This window comes from Cyprinodon tularosa, unplaced genomic scaffold (genome assembly GCF_016077235.1).
Source record: "Cyprinodon tularosa strain WSP-4 unplaced genomic scaffold, ASM1607723v1 ctg8, whole genome shotgun sequence".
In the NCBI taxonomy this organism is placed as follows: Eukaryota; Metazoa; Chordata; class Actinopteri; order Cyprinodontiformes; family Cyprinodontidae; genus Cyprinodon; species Cyprinodon tularosa.
In genome coordinates, this window is record NW_024039562.1 from 4003881 (window position 1) to 4018301 (window position 14421).

The 14421-nt window shown below is 37.3% G+C and overlaps 1 protein-coding gene across 3 annotated transcripts in view; it reads left to right on the top strand.

The window, feature by feature from the left end:
- Nucleotides 1-14421, top strand: part of LOC119774111 — a 45887-nt gene that overhangs the window by 23597 nt on the left and 7869 nt on the right. For all 3 annotated transcript variants that reach the window (XM_038271462.1, XM_038271463.1, XM_038271464.1), the window contains 7 exons: nt 10199-10727; nt 11850-12009; nt 12158-12274; nt 12381-12488; nt 12577-12733; nt 13505-14123; nt 14222-14375. In XM_038271462.1, the coding sequence (XP_038127390.1) occupies nt 10199-10727; nt 11850-12009; nt 12158-12274; nt 12381-12488; nt 12577-12733; nt 13505-14123; nt 14222-14375 (1844 nt within the window). The remainder of the gene's footprint in view (nt 1-10198; nt 10728-11849; nt 12010-12157; nt 12275-12380; nt 12489-12576; nt 12734-13504; nt 14124-14221; nt 14376-14421) is intronic.

Sequence of the window (14421 nt, forward strand, 5' to 3'; positions counted from 1 at the left end):
TTACAGAGTATTAATCAAACCCCTCAAAGTCCTCATCCTCTGTTTCTGAATTAAACAGCTGCGCTAAATCCGACATGCCAGTTTCCCCTTCTTCTTCGTTTATTCACGCATAAATTAACTTAAAACATAGGCAGGATAATAATCTGAATGAACTGACTGTAATGATTAAATTTTCCGGTGGACTTTCTCACTTAAAAAGATTTAGATTATTTAGATAAAAAAAAAACACCTGCTGAGGTGAGCCAGGATGCGCTGCGGCCCAGAGCCTGCTGTTGAATTAAGTTTTCAGGTAGAAAAATAGAGCGGGAGCAAAACTGAGTATGATTGTGCTTTATTCATGTATTTATTACAAAGTATTAATCAAACCCATCAAAGTCCTCATCCTCTGTTTCTGAATTAAACAGCTGCGCTAAATCCGACATGCCAGTTTCCCCTTCTTCTTCGTTTATTGACGCATAAATTAACTTAAAACATAGGCAGGATAATAATCTGGATGAACTGACTGCAATGATTAAATTTTCCGGTGGGCTTTCTCACTTAAAAAGATTTAGATTATTTAGATGAAAAAACACCTGCTGATGTGAGCCCGGATGCGCTGCGGCCCAGAGGCGGCTGTTGAATTAAGTTTTTTAGGTAGAAAATAGAGCTGGAGCAAAACTGAGTATGATTGTGCTTTATTCAAGTATTTATTACAGAGTATTAATCAAACCCATCAAAGTCCTCATCCTCTGTTTCGGAATTAAACAGCTGCGCTAAATCCGACATGCCGGTTTCCCCTTCTTCTTTGCTGTCAGAGTCACTTTCCGTGCCGGGCGGCTCCTTGGAAATGATGCCGGCTTTTGCAAAAGCTCGAACAACAGTCCCAGCAGAAACGTTAGTCCAAGCATCTACAATCCATCCGCAAACGGTGGCGTAACTTGCCCGCCGCTGCCTTCCACTTTTAGTGAAACTGTGGTCTCCGTCTGTCATCCATCGCTCCCACGCCGCTCGCAGCCTTACTTTGAACGGGCGGTTCACACCGATGTTGAGCGGTTGAAGCTCCTTTGTCAGACCTCCCGGAATAACAGCAAGCACAGCGTTCATTTCTTTGACCTTTTTTTTCACATCGGCTGTGAGATGGGCACGCATGGAATCACAAATTAACAGAGATGGAGATGCGTGGAAAAAACCACCTGGTCTCCTTACATACACCTCCCTCAGCCAAGCTTTCATCATCCCCTCGTCCATCCAGCCTTTTTCATTCGCCTTAAACCCATCAAAGTCATCATCCTCTGTTATCCTCAGCATTCCTCTGAATAAAACAGCTGCGCTAAATCAAACATGCCAGTTTCCCCTTCTGCGCTGTCAGAGTCACTTTCCGTGCAGCGCAGCTCCTCAGAAATGATGCCGGCTTTTGCGAAAGCTTGAACAACAGAGCCAGCAGACACAGTCCATCTACAATCCATCCGCAAACGGTGGCGTAACTTGCACGGCGCTGCCTTCCATTTATCCTGAAACTGTGGTCTCAGTCTGTCATCCATGGCTCCCACGCCGCTCGCAGCCTTACTTTGAACGGGCGCGTCACACCGATGTCGAGCGGTTGAAGTTCCTTTGTCAGACCCCCGGGATAACGGCGAGCACAGCGTTCATTTGATTCATCTTTTTTTCACATCGGCTGTGAAATGGGCACGCAGCGATGGTGATGCGTGGAAAAAAGCACCTGGTCTCCTCACATACACCTGCCTTTCATCATCTCCTCATTCATCCAGCCTTTTCATTTGCGTTAATATCATCAGAGCGCTGTGTCTCGCTGTCAGCTCCCAGATCAGCTTCTCTGATTGGTTGATGCGGCGCATCCAGCAGCAAAACTTCAATTTTTCCATCTCGAGCAGCAGCAGCGCGTTGGCGGTGCGTCAGATGCTTAAACGCTCCCGACGTGCTGCACCAAAATGCGCTGCAGGACCTTTTACTGCACCTATATGCGCGTCAACCATTGACTTTGCATGTAAACTCGCTGCTTCTGCTGCACCTGCTGGGTCCGGTTCACACCGATGTCGAGCGGTTGAACAGCGAGCACAGCGTTAATTTGGTTCCCCATGTTTTTCACATCAGCTGTGAGATGGGAACGCATGGAGTTACATATTAACAGCGATGGTGATGAGTGGAAAAAAAACACCTGGTCTCCTTACATTCAGCCACTCTTTCATCATCTCCTCAATGAGGTGGTCTCAAAAGTCGCAGTTACAACACACATAGGGCGCACCGCACCATAGGGCGCACCGCACATTTTGAGGGAAAAAAAAGACGTTTAAGTGCGCCTTATAGTCGTGAAAATACGGTATATTAAATGAGAGAAGAAGTTACTGTACCTGGTTGATTTACAGAAAATAATGATCCAACTAAAAAGTTACAGGTTGAAACATCAAAAAAGCTCCTGCAATTCATGAAAGTGGAAAAAAAGGAAAGCACCTAAGTGCCAGGACAAAAAAACCTGTCTGAAGGAATAATGTGTTATATAGTATATAGTTAATACTAGAACAGTAGACACTGGTTATAATGGGGTTATAAGAAGCTTTCAAAGATTGTGGTATTAGGTGATAAGTCCTGAATTTTCAATAAGGAGTCGACGGTGGAATATTTGTTTTGTTTGATCCTAATGAAGTGCACAAAGATAAATTCTTCAAAACAAGCCCTTCTCCACTGCCAGTGAGGAGTTCAATGGGGCTAGATGATGCACAAGGCATCTTAAATTTTTCATGATTCTGTAAATGTTAAGCCCTATTCAAGATGGAAATTATTTCATAAATATCTGTATGTTTTACAAAGGCAGAATGGTTACCTATCAAATATTTATTTTTATGTTAAAACCTTTATTTTTCCATAAAGGTAAAAAAAAACGTGAACAGCTCCTTAAGGAGTTGTAAATGCTAGATTCTCTGTCTCTGTTTAAAAAAAGAAAAAAAAAAACACAAAATCAAAATGTTTTATATCTGCATAGATGCGCGTATTGTCCTCATCTTAAGAATAAAAAGACAGCAATTTACCTTTATAATTAGGCGAAAAAAGTTGAAATATCCTTAATTTAAAGCCAAAAGGGACAATTCTGTTCAGGAATTATAAATTTATCTTCAATATTAGATAACAATAAAAGACCTTGTTAGAATCTGTTTTACTTAATTTTTTTTTTTTTTATAGGTGCAAAACTGCATCAATAAAATGTTTTGTGATGGAGTATGGGTGTATACTTTTATATTAACTGCTTAAACTTTTTTTTTTTTTCAGAAGAGTTTTTAAATATTTGGATGTAAAAAAAAAAAAAAAAAAAAAAAATATATATATATATATATATATATATATATATATATATATATATATATATATATATATATATATATATATATATATATAGAAAACTTAAAAAAAAAAAAGAAAATAAAGATAATTTTCACACACAATACCCCCCCCAAAAAAGTTTTACATTTTTGTAATGTGCTGATAAAAACACCTACTTCAACATACATTAATATTCACAGCCTTTTTTATGGCTCTTCAGAATGAAGATCAGCACTGAAAGTTTAATTATAATGACATTTTAAAAGTCCAACTGTTGTCAATTTATTTGATTGTACATGAAATGGAAATATAGGCACATGCCCATGTAAGGTCTCTGATTTATGAGTGCATTTCAGAGTATAAACAAAGCAAGAAATGCCTGTAGACCTTTGGGACTGGATTGCCCAAAAGCAAAAAATCGGGGGAATTCTTTTTAATATATAATTCAGTTTTATTTCATGTTATATAAAATCCTTTATGAAACAATAAATTAAAGATAGCTCGAAACATCTTAACCCATTCTTGAGCTAGCTACATTGCCAACCATAAACCTATGAATACATATATACAGCAAGATTTTTTTTTATATATATAAAGGCACTAACCTCCAGCGCAGGTCTTGTGGGAGGATGATGCACCCATCTTATAGCCATGTCATTCTAAAGCAAGTGAGAAAGACAACAGCCTCTACTTACCGTGTTGGTTATTATCACAAGTTTGTCTAGCAAAGATGCACAACAGATCTCTGACAGAAACTGCTCAGTTTGGACATCTGGTTTAGGTGGCCTTGACAGTCCATCTTTGAGTGAAAAACACAATTTTAAAAGTTATACAGGGTATGCAAATTTTACAAATCCATTTAGGCTTATATTTGTCCTTTCTCTAAGGTGTAATTTATAACCTGAAAAGCAAGAACCTTTTGTTGTTGTTTTATAAATGGGAGGAGTTTCGTGTGGTCATAATAACGATAAAGAATGCTTTCTGGAAGCCACTAGGTATTTATCTCTGAATAGAAGATGGCTTTGCTTGTTTTTTTTTTGTATTAGATAATCATATAATCCATTGGAACAACAGCTTTATTGTTTCAATTTTTTCACATGACTAAATCAATTCTTTAGATTTAAATAGCAGGTCATAGGTATGTCAGAGTAGATATTTTATATTGAGATCAGAAGGCCAAATACTTAACATTTGGTTTTCCTTTATGTCTATCAGATATATAAAAATATTAAAATAATAATCAACTAGATGTCATCAAATTAGATTTTAATTGACAAAAAAAATTCTTGTGATTGCTTTGCATCTTTTTAAAATTAAAATCGATGTCTTTGAGAAACGACATGCTCTACGTTTTATTATATTTCTTGATCTAGTTCTTGATATAAAACAAAATTTTCAAAGACACCCTCAGCCAGATCAAATTTAAATAGGTCAGTCATACTTTAACAAAGAGAAACCAAAACCAGAAATATGTATTTGACAGTAAATCCTAATGATCATTTTCTCATTTGTACCCAATTCAATAACATCAAATACTTAAAAGAAGAAAACAATGACAAAGTTGTTTTGTTTTCCTGTAAACAGAATTTTTTTTTCTGCACTCAGACTAAAAAGTGCTACAGTCTTTACGGTTCCACACATGGAAAAAATGTTTTTAATGAAAGAACAAAGTTCACAGGAATAACTTAAATCTGACAAAAGTAATAGTAATAAATAGAAATTCGATGAAAATTAAGAAATTAAATCATGCTTTAGGAAAATATGGTATCCCTATAAAAGACTTAAAATAATGTAACTAAAGAGGCATTTGAAATCAAGGTGTGTCCACTACGTAGAATCACAGGCAGTCACTGTGCTGTTTGGTATGATGATGCGTACCACACTCAACATGGACCAAGGGAAGTAAAGAAATTAGTTCTCTCAGGAGATTAGACAGAAATTTATGGAAAAGCATGTTAAGGGTAAAGGCTATAAGACCATCTGTAAGCATCTTGATGATCCATTGACTACAGCTGCACATAGTACTCAGAAACTGTGTGCCTTTCCTAATCAGTGACTACTCTGTTCACCTACTCAGTACACACTAGACCTGCTATGAAGCACCCTCGCAGCTGAACTGAGTCCCTTTTATGGCGCTACAGGGTATAAACACACAATTTTGTTTTGAGATGGCCTTATTGCACTGCCAGAAGAGGAAACTGTCATCACCATGGTAGCAATCCACGCTCTTGCAGAGATTAATGCTATTATACACTGGCTGCTGAAAAACGAAAGCCTAAGATCCTCATGATGGTCATGCTCTACCTGGAGTTTGATCAATGCTGTGTTTTTTCAGTAAACCTAGAAAATATTTTAGTTTTTAGTCATAACTTTATGTGTAACAAACCGTGCGATGTATTCTCAAAACAATTGCACCTGTAACAAAATCACTTATATAGCCTATGTGAAAGGATATTTGTTTATAAAGTGTTTCTTTACTGAGTGAACCTGTGCAATGCATATGCAGAACTTGTATTTATATATCCCGTTCTCCACGCAGACCACAATTTGGTGCTGCTTGAGTGGGCAACAGGTCCTCACTTGCAATGGGGGGCCTTATAAGCCACTTGTCATCGTACGTGACTGGTTTTAGGTAGGAATTAACATGACCGACCCTCCGGGGATATATGCAACAGATGTGGGTAGAAAGAGGGAGTAGCCACTGATTGGGAACGGTCCTTAAGATCCATGGGGCTGTAGCCAACCTCCCTAGATGTGACTACAGGAGAAGCACTTTTTCCGAGTTGCAAGAAGGAGGCTGTGCTTTTTTGCATGGTCATGGGGGCAAGGGTGCACCATGGTTTTGTAGCTGTATTTAGAGCAGATGTTGAAAAACTTATTTGAATCATGAATTATTTTCCTTCCACCTCAGAATTATACTCCAACTTGAGTTCTATCACATAGGTGACAAACTCAGGTAATCCGGGCTATTGTTCTGCAATTTTCAGACATAACTGCCTCAACACACCTAAATAAAAATAATACGGTCTATTGTACAGTCCATGGTGGGGGTGTGAGGGTCCATTGATGATGTTACGGGCTTGGAACATGCAGTGCTGGGATGAAATGTCTTTTATGAGAAGAGGAGCCCCAATGATCCTCTCTGCTGTTCTTACCACTCTACTCACTTTCTTCCAGTCTGAGGCACTGCAGCCTCCACAACATACAGTGAGACAGTCACAAAGCTTCTGTAAGAATGTCCTATGGACAGATGAGACAGAACTATATATATTTTTTGTTTTATTTTTTTATTTTTTTGCCAAGCCACGTCAGCTCTATGTTCACAGATGGAAATATGAAACACATTAAGAAAAGAACACTGTCCCTACTATAAAATCTGGAAGGGGCTGTGTTATGATCTGGGGCTGCTTTGCTTCATCTGGCAGAGGGTTTATTCATTATATACAGGATGCGATGAAATTCCAAGACTATCAAGGGATTCTAGAGAGAAATGTGCTCAGTGTCAGAGGGCTTGGTGCCAGTAGCAGGTCATGGGTCCTTAACAGGGATAATGACCCAAAATATACAGCTAAAAACACAGACGAATGGCTACGAGTAAAACATTGGACTATTCAGAAGTTACCCTCTATGAGCCCTGCCCTAAATCGTATTAAACATCTTTGTAAAGAGCCAAAACATGATCTCTAGAAAAGCCACCATTCAAACCTGAGACAACTGGAGCAGGTTGTTCATGAGGAGTGGGCCAAAATACCTGCTGAGAGGAGCAGAAATCTGATTTACAGTTACAAGAATCTTTTGATCACACTGATTGTCTCAAAAGGTTGTGAAACAAAATCCTAAGGTTTCATTGGTTTGTTTTTTAAATCATTGTGTTGAAACAATGTACAACTTTTTTTTATTTTCATAGAATTTTTAGTTATTATCGCTTTTATCAGATTTAAGTAAGGCAATGTGATATGGCTCAAAAATCGTATCGGCAATATTTTCCTACAAATCTGATTGATTTTTTCCCCCACCAGTTTGATAATAAGACAGCAAATGAAATATATTGCTTTCAAAATCTAGCTTTCTTTCAATCTTCCCCTCTGCAAGGTAACCTCGATTTAACCCCTTAAGCCCAAGCTCTTTTGTAACAATAATAAGCTTGTAGCTCACTTACTCTGAGAATAACACACACTTATCATGTCCAGATCTTAATCTAAGACTACTATGTACTTCATTCTATCATCCACCAACCACACCTCCAACAACATGCCAAAAAGATCAGATACTCGGCTAAAATGCAATTTGTGACCCAATTTGTGTTTTGGTTAGCCTAGTTTCAACAACACATGCTGAATGATGCGTTGCTAATGAAAGCCAACAAGACACTGAATTGGCTGAAGTAAAACTCAATAGCAAAACTGATTATTTGCAGCTGAGCACTCAATATATTCCTTCCTAAACACCAGCAAAACCAAGTAAAGCACATAAAATCTGTCCTACCTTTGCTTTTTTTTTTTCATCGAAAGATATTTTCATCCAAACAAAAGGCTATTTCTGGAATATATCCAACTGATGGCTCACTATCCTGCTAAAAGTTTCTTCTCTCTGTATTACGGTACAGCAGCATGGCCATATTTGAAAGCTGTCTGGGTGTAAATCTTAAAGACCTCTGCTTCTCTTTCGTTTGATTCCTTAGAGCTTCTGTCTATCTCAAATTGATGGTTATTGAGATATGCGTGTGTATCCTCATGCATTTGTTTTCTACTTAGCTTTGTGTATATAGTGTATAATTAGTGTTTAAATAAAGAATGCAGAAAAAAAATAGAATCATTTACTTCCACTTCATCCTCCAGGACCTTTATGTCAGTTGATAACACTATTGGCATTTCAGACAGTGTACAATTAGAGAAGTGCCTTATAAAATATGAGTATGCCGTTTTTGGAAAGTTGACCTGTAGGTCAGGGCAATAAAATTCAATCTGAAAATGCTTGTAAAATAATTGTGTTTCACAGCTAACAATAAAAATACAACAAACTAAATGTTTGCAGCTGGTAGTATCACACAGAGCGAATTTCAAAAGTATCAGTATACATTTAAGAACAAAAAGCGATGAACTGATATCCCTATGGGCTATGGGAGCCCAAGGAGTACATTACCTTAAAAAGATTAGATTTTTTTTCCAAAAATCTAATCTTCATAAAAAATGTTTAATAGTTTTTGATGAAATGAGTTCTGTGACTGTTTTTTTTTCATTGGACACGGGCCATCAACATACATAAAAATAAAAATATCCTAATTGAAATTCCCCAAATAATCATTTTTAATGTAGCAATGAACACCAAAGGATTAATAAGTGCTGTCCAATTCTACATAAAATAATTAATGTACTTCTGGACAGAAGAATCCCGTAACTTACACAGACACTGTTGATGTAGATAGTTTTTCAGAAAGATACTCAACCTCACAAACTGGACATTTATCAAGCATTGTCTGGGCATTTGTCAGCATAATTTGTTTTATTTCTAAAAACAATGCACTATTAGTCCTTTAGTTGATCCAAAAGCACACAGATGATGTACTTTGCCATTCAGTTGGCCCCACTGTGGGTAAATATGTACCTCTATATGAAGAAAAAAATCACCAACACTAAAGATACTGATTGAGCTTCAGTGATCAGCATTCACTGGAGGCTCTTCTAAGGTATTATAAATATTATACATAAAGTATCATAAATACTTTAAAGGTATAAACTAAGAGAGCTGATGATGCCAAATCTCAGCAATGATTCAGGACAATTGTATACATTAGCTTAGCTGTTTTACAAAATGCTAAATAAATAACATTCACTTAAATGTGGAGTTAAAGTACATCCTGAGATACATGAAAAATTGCATTGAGTTCTCGTAAATTATTTAGATCTCCTTTTTAACAATTGCTCAAATCATGTCTCTGAATTTTACTCATGTAATCACCATTTCAATAGCTATAGTCAGTTTATTCAAATATGATAAATCAAGAAGATGCTGTAGCAGGATAGCTTTTCAGTTAAGTAAAGAAAAGAAAAAAAAGGACACCCTCTGTTAATTCTTATGGCCGATTTTATAAATGATCTTTACCAAAATTCTGATCTAAGGTAAAGTTAGACCTTTTCACGTTTGATTAAAGAAAGAATAAGATAAAAATGAAAACCTTTACAAAAAATCTAAGTGCGACCTAAACATTTTTGTATGTGTTTAAGGGTAAAACCTTAGAATTTAAAAATGGTATACCTTTCCTTTAGCAGTTAGCTGTGAAGATACATAGTACACAGGCGTTGTGATTTAAGACTGTTTTCTGGTTAGAGGCCTTAGAAATGCATTATATAAGAAAAGTATTGAATATTAAAATTAATATAAAATTACAAATCAGTAATCTTCCAAGCATGAATAGAGATGAAAAGTTGGAATTAAGAGAGATGGAATTAAGAGCAAAATAACACAAATATAAACTACAAAAATGTTTGCAAATATGCTTCTGTGAAAACAGCCAAACTTATGTAAGGATAAAAATAAATCTTGCTCATTTTTTTTTTAAGATGAGAATCTAAATTAACAAATGCAAGAAAAAATTAAGAAAAAAGGGAACCGTATTACCAACATCTGGGGGAGCTGGTGCCTTTCCCTGGATTGATACATTATCTGTGCAGACAATTGAAATTCAGAAATTAGAAGAAGTCAACATTTTCATAATTTGTTAATTCTTTTTGTGTGTTTAAGTGAAATACTTCTACTCCATGTTGCAGAATAAACTGAATGTATTGACAGAAATGAAAAACATGAATAAGTAGTTATTTCTGACTTGATTTCCAGATCATTTTATTTTAAATTCATAAATAAAACATATTCTCTTTTTCTCTAACAGCTGATGAGACCAGAGAAAAGCCAGAAACAGAGGTTGGGACAATATCACTTGTAAAACAGACGGTGGAACCGCCATTAAAGCAGCCGCCTCAGGAAAAAGGACCTCAAAGTGCTGATGTGTCTATTAAGGAAAAACACCCTAAAAATAGTGACCCAGAAAAAGAACCTGAAAGTACTGATGTGTCTAATCAGCCAACTGCTACAGATGGTGTCTCAGCCCCTCCCACACCGGAAAAATCCAATCAAACTGCAGCAACACCAACTCCACTACCTTCAGCCATTCGAGTCCATGAGATGGGTGCACTAATCGTCAAAAAGACCACATATGTCATACCAAAGAAACAGCCTGTGTCTCAGTCTGCCTCTGGCCAGCCCTCCCAGAAAGTTTCTTCTGTTTCAACTCTGCTGAATGAAACCCGTAATCTTCTTGTCCCTCCGGCGCCCAGTGCTCCGTCCTCCCGACCCTCTCAGCCCAATAACCAGGTCCGACAGAGCATCCAGCGCACCCTTACTAGCATCCTGTTCAAGAGGTGAGAGTGGTTTTTAAAGTGTCCCTCCGTCTTTGTGGTTTGAAAGATAAAAGTTTATCCGATATTTTAATCAGAAAACGAAGAAGGTTAATGCAATTTTGAATAACAGTTTGATGTTAAAGAGTCCACAAAAATCTCCAGTAATGCTTTGGAAGACTATCTAGGACATATACAGGTGCATCTCAAGAAATTAGAATATATTTAAAAAATATATATTCATTTTGATATTAAAAGTGCTGCTTAGTGGAGCAGTTGGTTGCACTGCTGCCATTCAGCAAGAAGGTTACTGGTTCGATTCCCGGCCCATGGTTTTTCTACATATAGTTTGCATGTTCTCCCTGTGAATGCGTGGTTTCTCCGGGTACACTGGCTTCCTCCAAAAGTCTAAAAACATGACTGTTAGGTTAATTGGCTTCTCTAAATTCTGTGTGTGTGAATGTATGTTAGTCCTGTTTGTCTCAGTGTTGCCCTGCGATAGACTGGCAACCTTTCCAGGGTGTACCCCGCCTCTTGCCCACTGATAGCTGGAGATAGGCACCAGCTTCCCTTGTGACCCTGCTTGGGATAAGCTTGACGAAAAATGGATGTATGGATGATATTAAAACTCAACAATCTTAATCTTGTGAATCTTCCTTGTCTCTTCAGTGGGATTTTCAAACTTCTGTTTTTCCATGTTTGTTTTGCAACTTGTCATTTCTATACTTTTTCCCTCCATCAAATTTTCCATAACTGTGTTTGGATACTGGCTTAAACCCTTAATGAAATAATCATTTAGTCATAGAACATAGAACAGCTAAAAGTGAAAGAACAACCAATACAATGTTGTTAGTTTACAGCAGTGTTTTTGTTGTTTGTTTTTAATAGTGCTTCTGTGTTCTATATTTTCTTTTAATCAACATATAGATGCGTAAGGGACTTTGTGATGGTTAACTTAAGTCAATTTAAGTTTTTTCATATGTTATGGTAAACTTTACCAGAAAATGTAGTGAACCTTGACCTAGCCAAGATAGTTCATCTTACTGCCCAGAGAATTTTCTGCTTTCCTATTTTCCAGGATTTTAATGCTAAAAATATCATTGTGTTGTGATTTATTTGGATCTGTGTTTTTTTGTGTTCGTGTAGGGTAAGTGATTGTGACGATCTGGAGATGCCTGAAAGCGAAGTTGTAAAACTTGTGGCTGGCATTGAGAAGGAAATGTTTGACATATTCCGCACTACGGACAGCAAATACATGAACAAGTATAGAACTATAATGTTTAACCTCAAAGACCCAAGGAATAAGGTTGGTTGACATGTTGATTAACTTTCATGCAATGTTAAAATATTTTTCTCCCCTCAATGTTAAAAATTTTCTCCCCCATTGCACATTGGAATTCCTTTTTTCTTCTCTTGAAAGCCAATTTTTAATCCCCCTTTCTGTTTCTCTATAGGGCTTGTTGTATCGTGTTGTAAATGGAGAAATTGGTCCATTCAGGCTTGTCAGAATGACCCAAAAGGATATGCAGGCTACTAAGGCCCCTGAGCCAACTACTAAGGAACCATCTCAGGTAAAGTATATAAGGAAAAAAAATATGGATTACATTTCAGCTTCATAAAACTATTTAATACTTTTTCTGAGGGGACAATATGCTTTGTCTGTTTTTCATCATGAAGCCTAGGATTGAAGCTGCTAAGGAGACAAATATGCCAAAGCCTGAAGCCGTGAAGATTGATTTGGCCAGTTTGAATCCTGCTAGAACAGAAAGAAAACCTGAGAGCATGGTTTGTGTTATTTTGATTGACCCTCTATCCTTTTGATGTTTATTATTCTTACTTTGAATTTTTACTAGCATTTATTTTCAATTCTTAGGAACAGAAGAAAATTCTGCCTTCTCAGCCCTCCAAGGCTAAAGGTATCCAACCAGGCAAAAACAAAAAGATGCCAGATATTTTGTCCTGCATGCTGAAGGATACAACAAAGGAACACAAAGCTCACCTCTTTGATCTGAAATGCAAAATATGCACAGGTAAATTTTTTAATAGATTCAACCCCTACTAAACTGCAAAAATGATCTTAATATGAGTAAAATATCCTTGAGATAGGTGTATTTACGATAATTTACGTAGGCAAAAAGGATTATCTGCCAATGGAATGAGTATGTGTATAAGATGATTAGATATTATGCATTTGAAATAAGCAATAAATAAGCAATACATTTTTCTAATTTGAAATGTAAATTGTCTTGTTCCATGGGCAAAGTGTATCACTTACCCGCTCAATTTAGGAAAAAATGTACTTATTTTAAGGAAAATTGATTTGCTTAGATTTAATTTTTTTTGCGGTGCATTCCATAACAGTCTGTGATCTTTAGTTTCTTCCTTCCTGGTTATCTTTAAGGTCTTTCCTGCCAGGTCTGAATTTGACCTGTGCTGTTTTTCCCCTCTTAACATATAAAAGAAAAAAAAAAAGAAAAATTAGCGACAGGTTCTTGCAGCTCTTGCAGAACTGAAAAGACTGCTGCACCCTAAATGCACCAGGGAGCGTTATCACAGATCCTTCCCCCCAGCAGCTGTAAGACTTTATAACCTTCACTGTTCCAAACAACCTCAATAAGTTGTTAGATTCATGCTGATTTCGCACAAAAATAGTAAATTGATAAATGTTTTTGTTTCAAATCTTTTTAAATGCAGCCTTGGTTGTCTCGAGAGGGTCATTACCCCATATCTGAATTAAAAATGTATGGAGCTATCTTAAAACATAAAGCGTTTTAAAAATGATTTGTTATTCATTCTTAAAGGCCAGATACGAAATGTAGAAGATGAAGAACCTGCTAAGAAAAAAGTGAAGGTATCTACATCAACGGATAAGACTGAGCCATCATGGAGGAAGCTTGGAGGGGATGAGTCTCCACTTTTTGCCCCACCTGACATGCCTGAAATTGATTCTCCTACATCTTCACCGATGGAGCCATCGCCTCATATTGATATTGATTCTCCAAAATTGACAATTGTAGAATCTCCTGCTTCTCCAGTGATGGAGTCTCCTACCTCCCCAACATTAGAGTCCCCTGCCTCCCCTATGATGGAGTCTCCTGCCTCTCCAACTGCAGAGGGTTCCACGTTACCTGCACCAAAGCGATCATATACACCAGTCGTGATTCCCACTGTCTCCACGGTTACCATTACCAGACGCGATCCTCGAACAGCAGCAAACAGGCTCACTGCTTCCTTAGGGGGTAACTCCAGCCTCAGTAACATCACCAGCAAACAAACAGCTCCCTACAGTGCCATAAAAGGCCCCCCAACCAATAGTTCAACACAACCACCTTCAATACCACCACCAAAAGCTCTTCCCAAATCAATATTGATGAAGCCATCCTCCTCTACTGACCCAAGACTGTATGGTGCCTCCTCCAGGTAAGTAAAACGTGTACATTTTGTTTTAATGTTTTTTTTTCTTGTTGAGAAGAGATATGGGTTTGTACATTTTATTTTACAATTGTTTTTTGCTTCAGAACCGCAGTCCCTCAAACCCCAGCAGATGGTGATACTGCTCCTTTCCTAGCTAAGCAGGGCATACTGTGGAAAGGCTTCCTCAACATGCTCACTGTGGCTAAGTTTATGACCAAAGGATACCTGGTTTCAGGACCTGCTGAAAATCTTAAAGCGGTAAAGCAATTACATATTGGGCCCAATGTTACCTGAGTTTACCAAT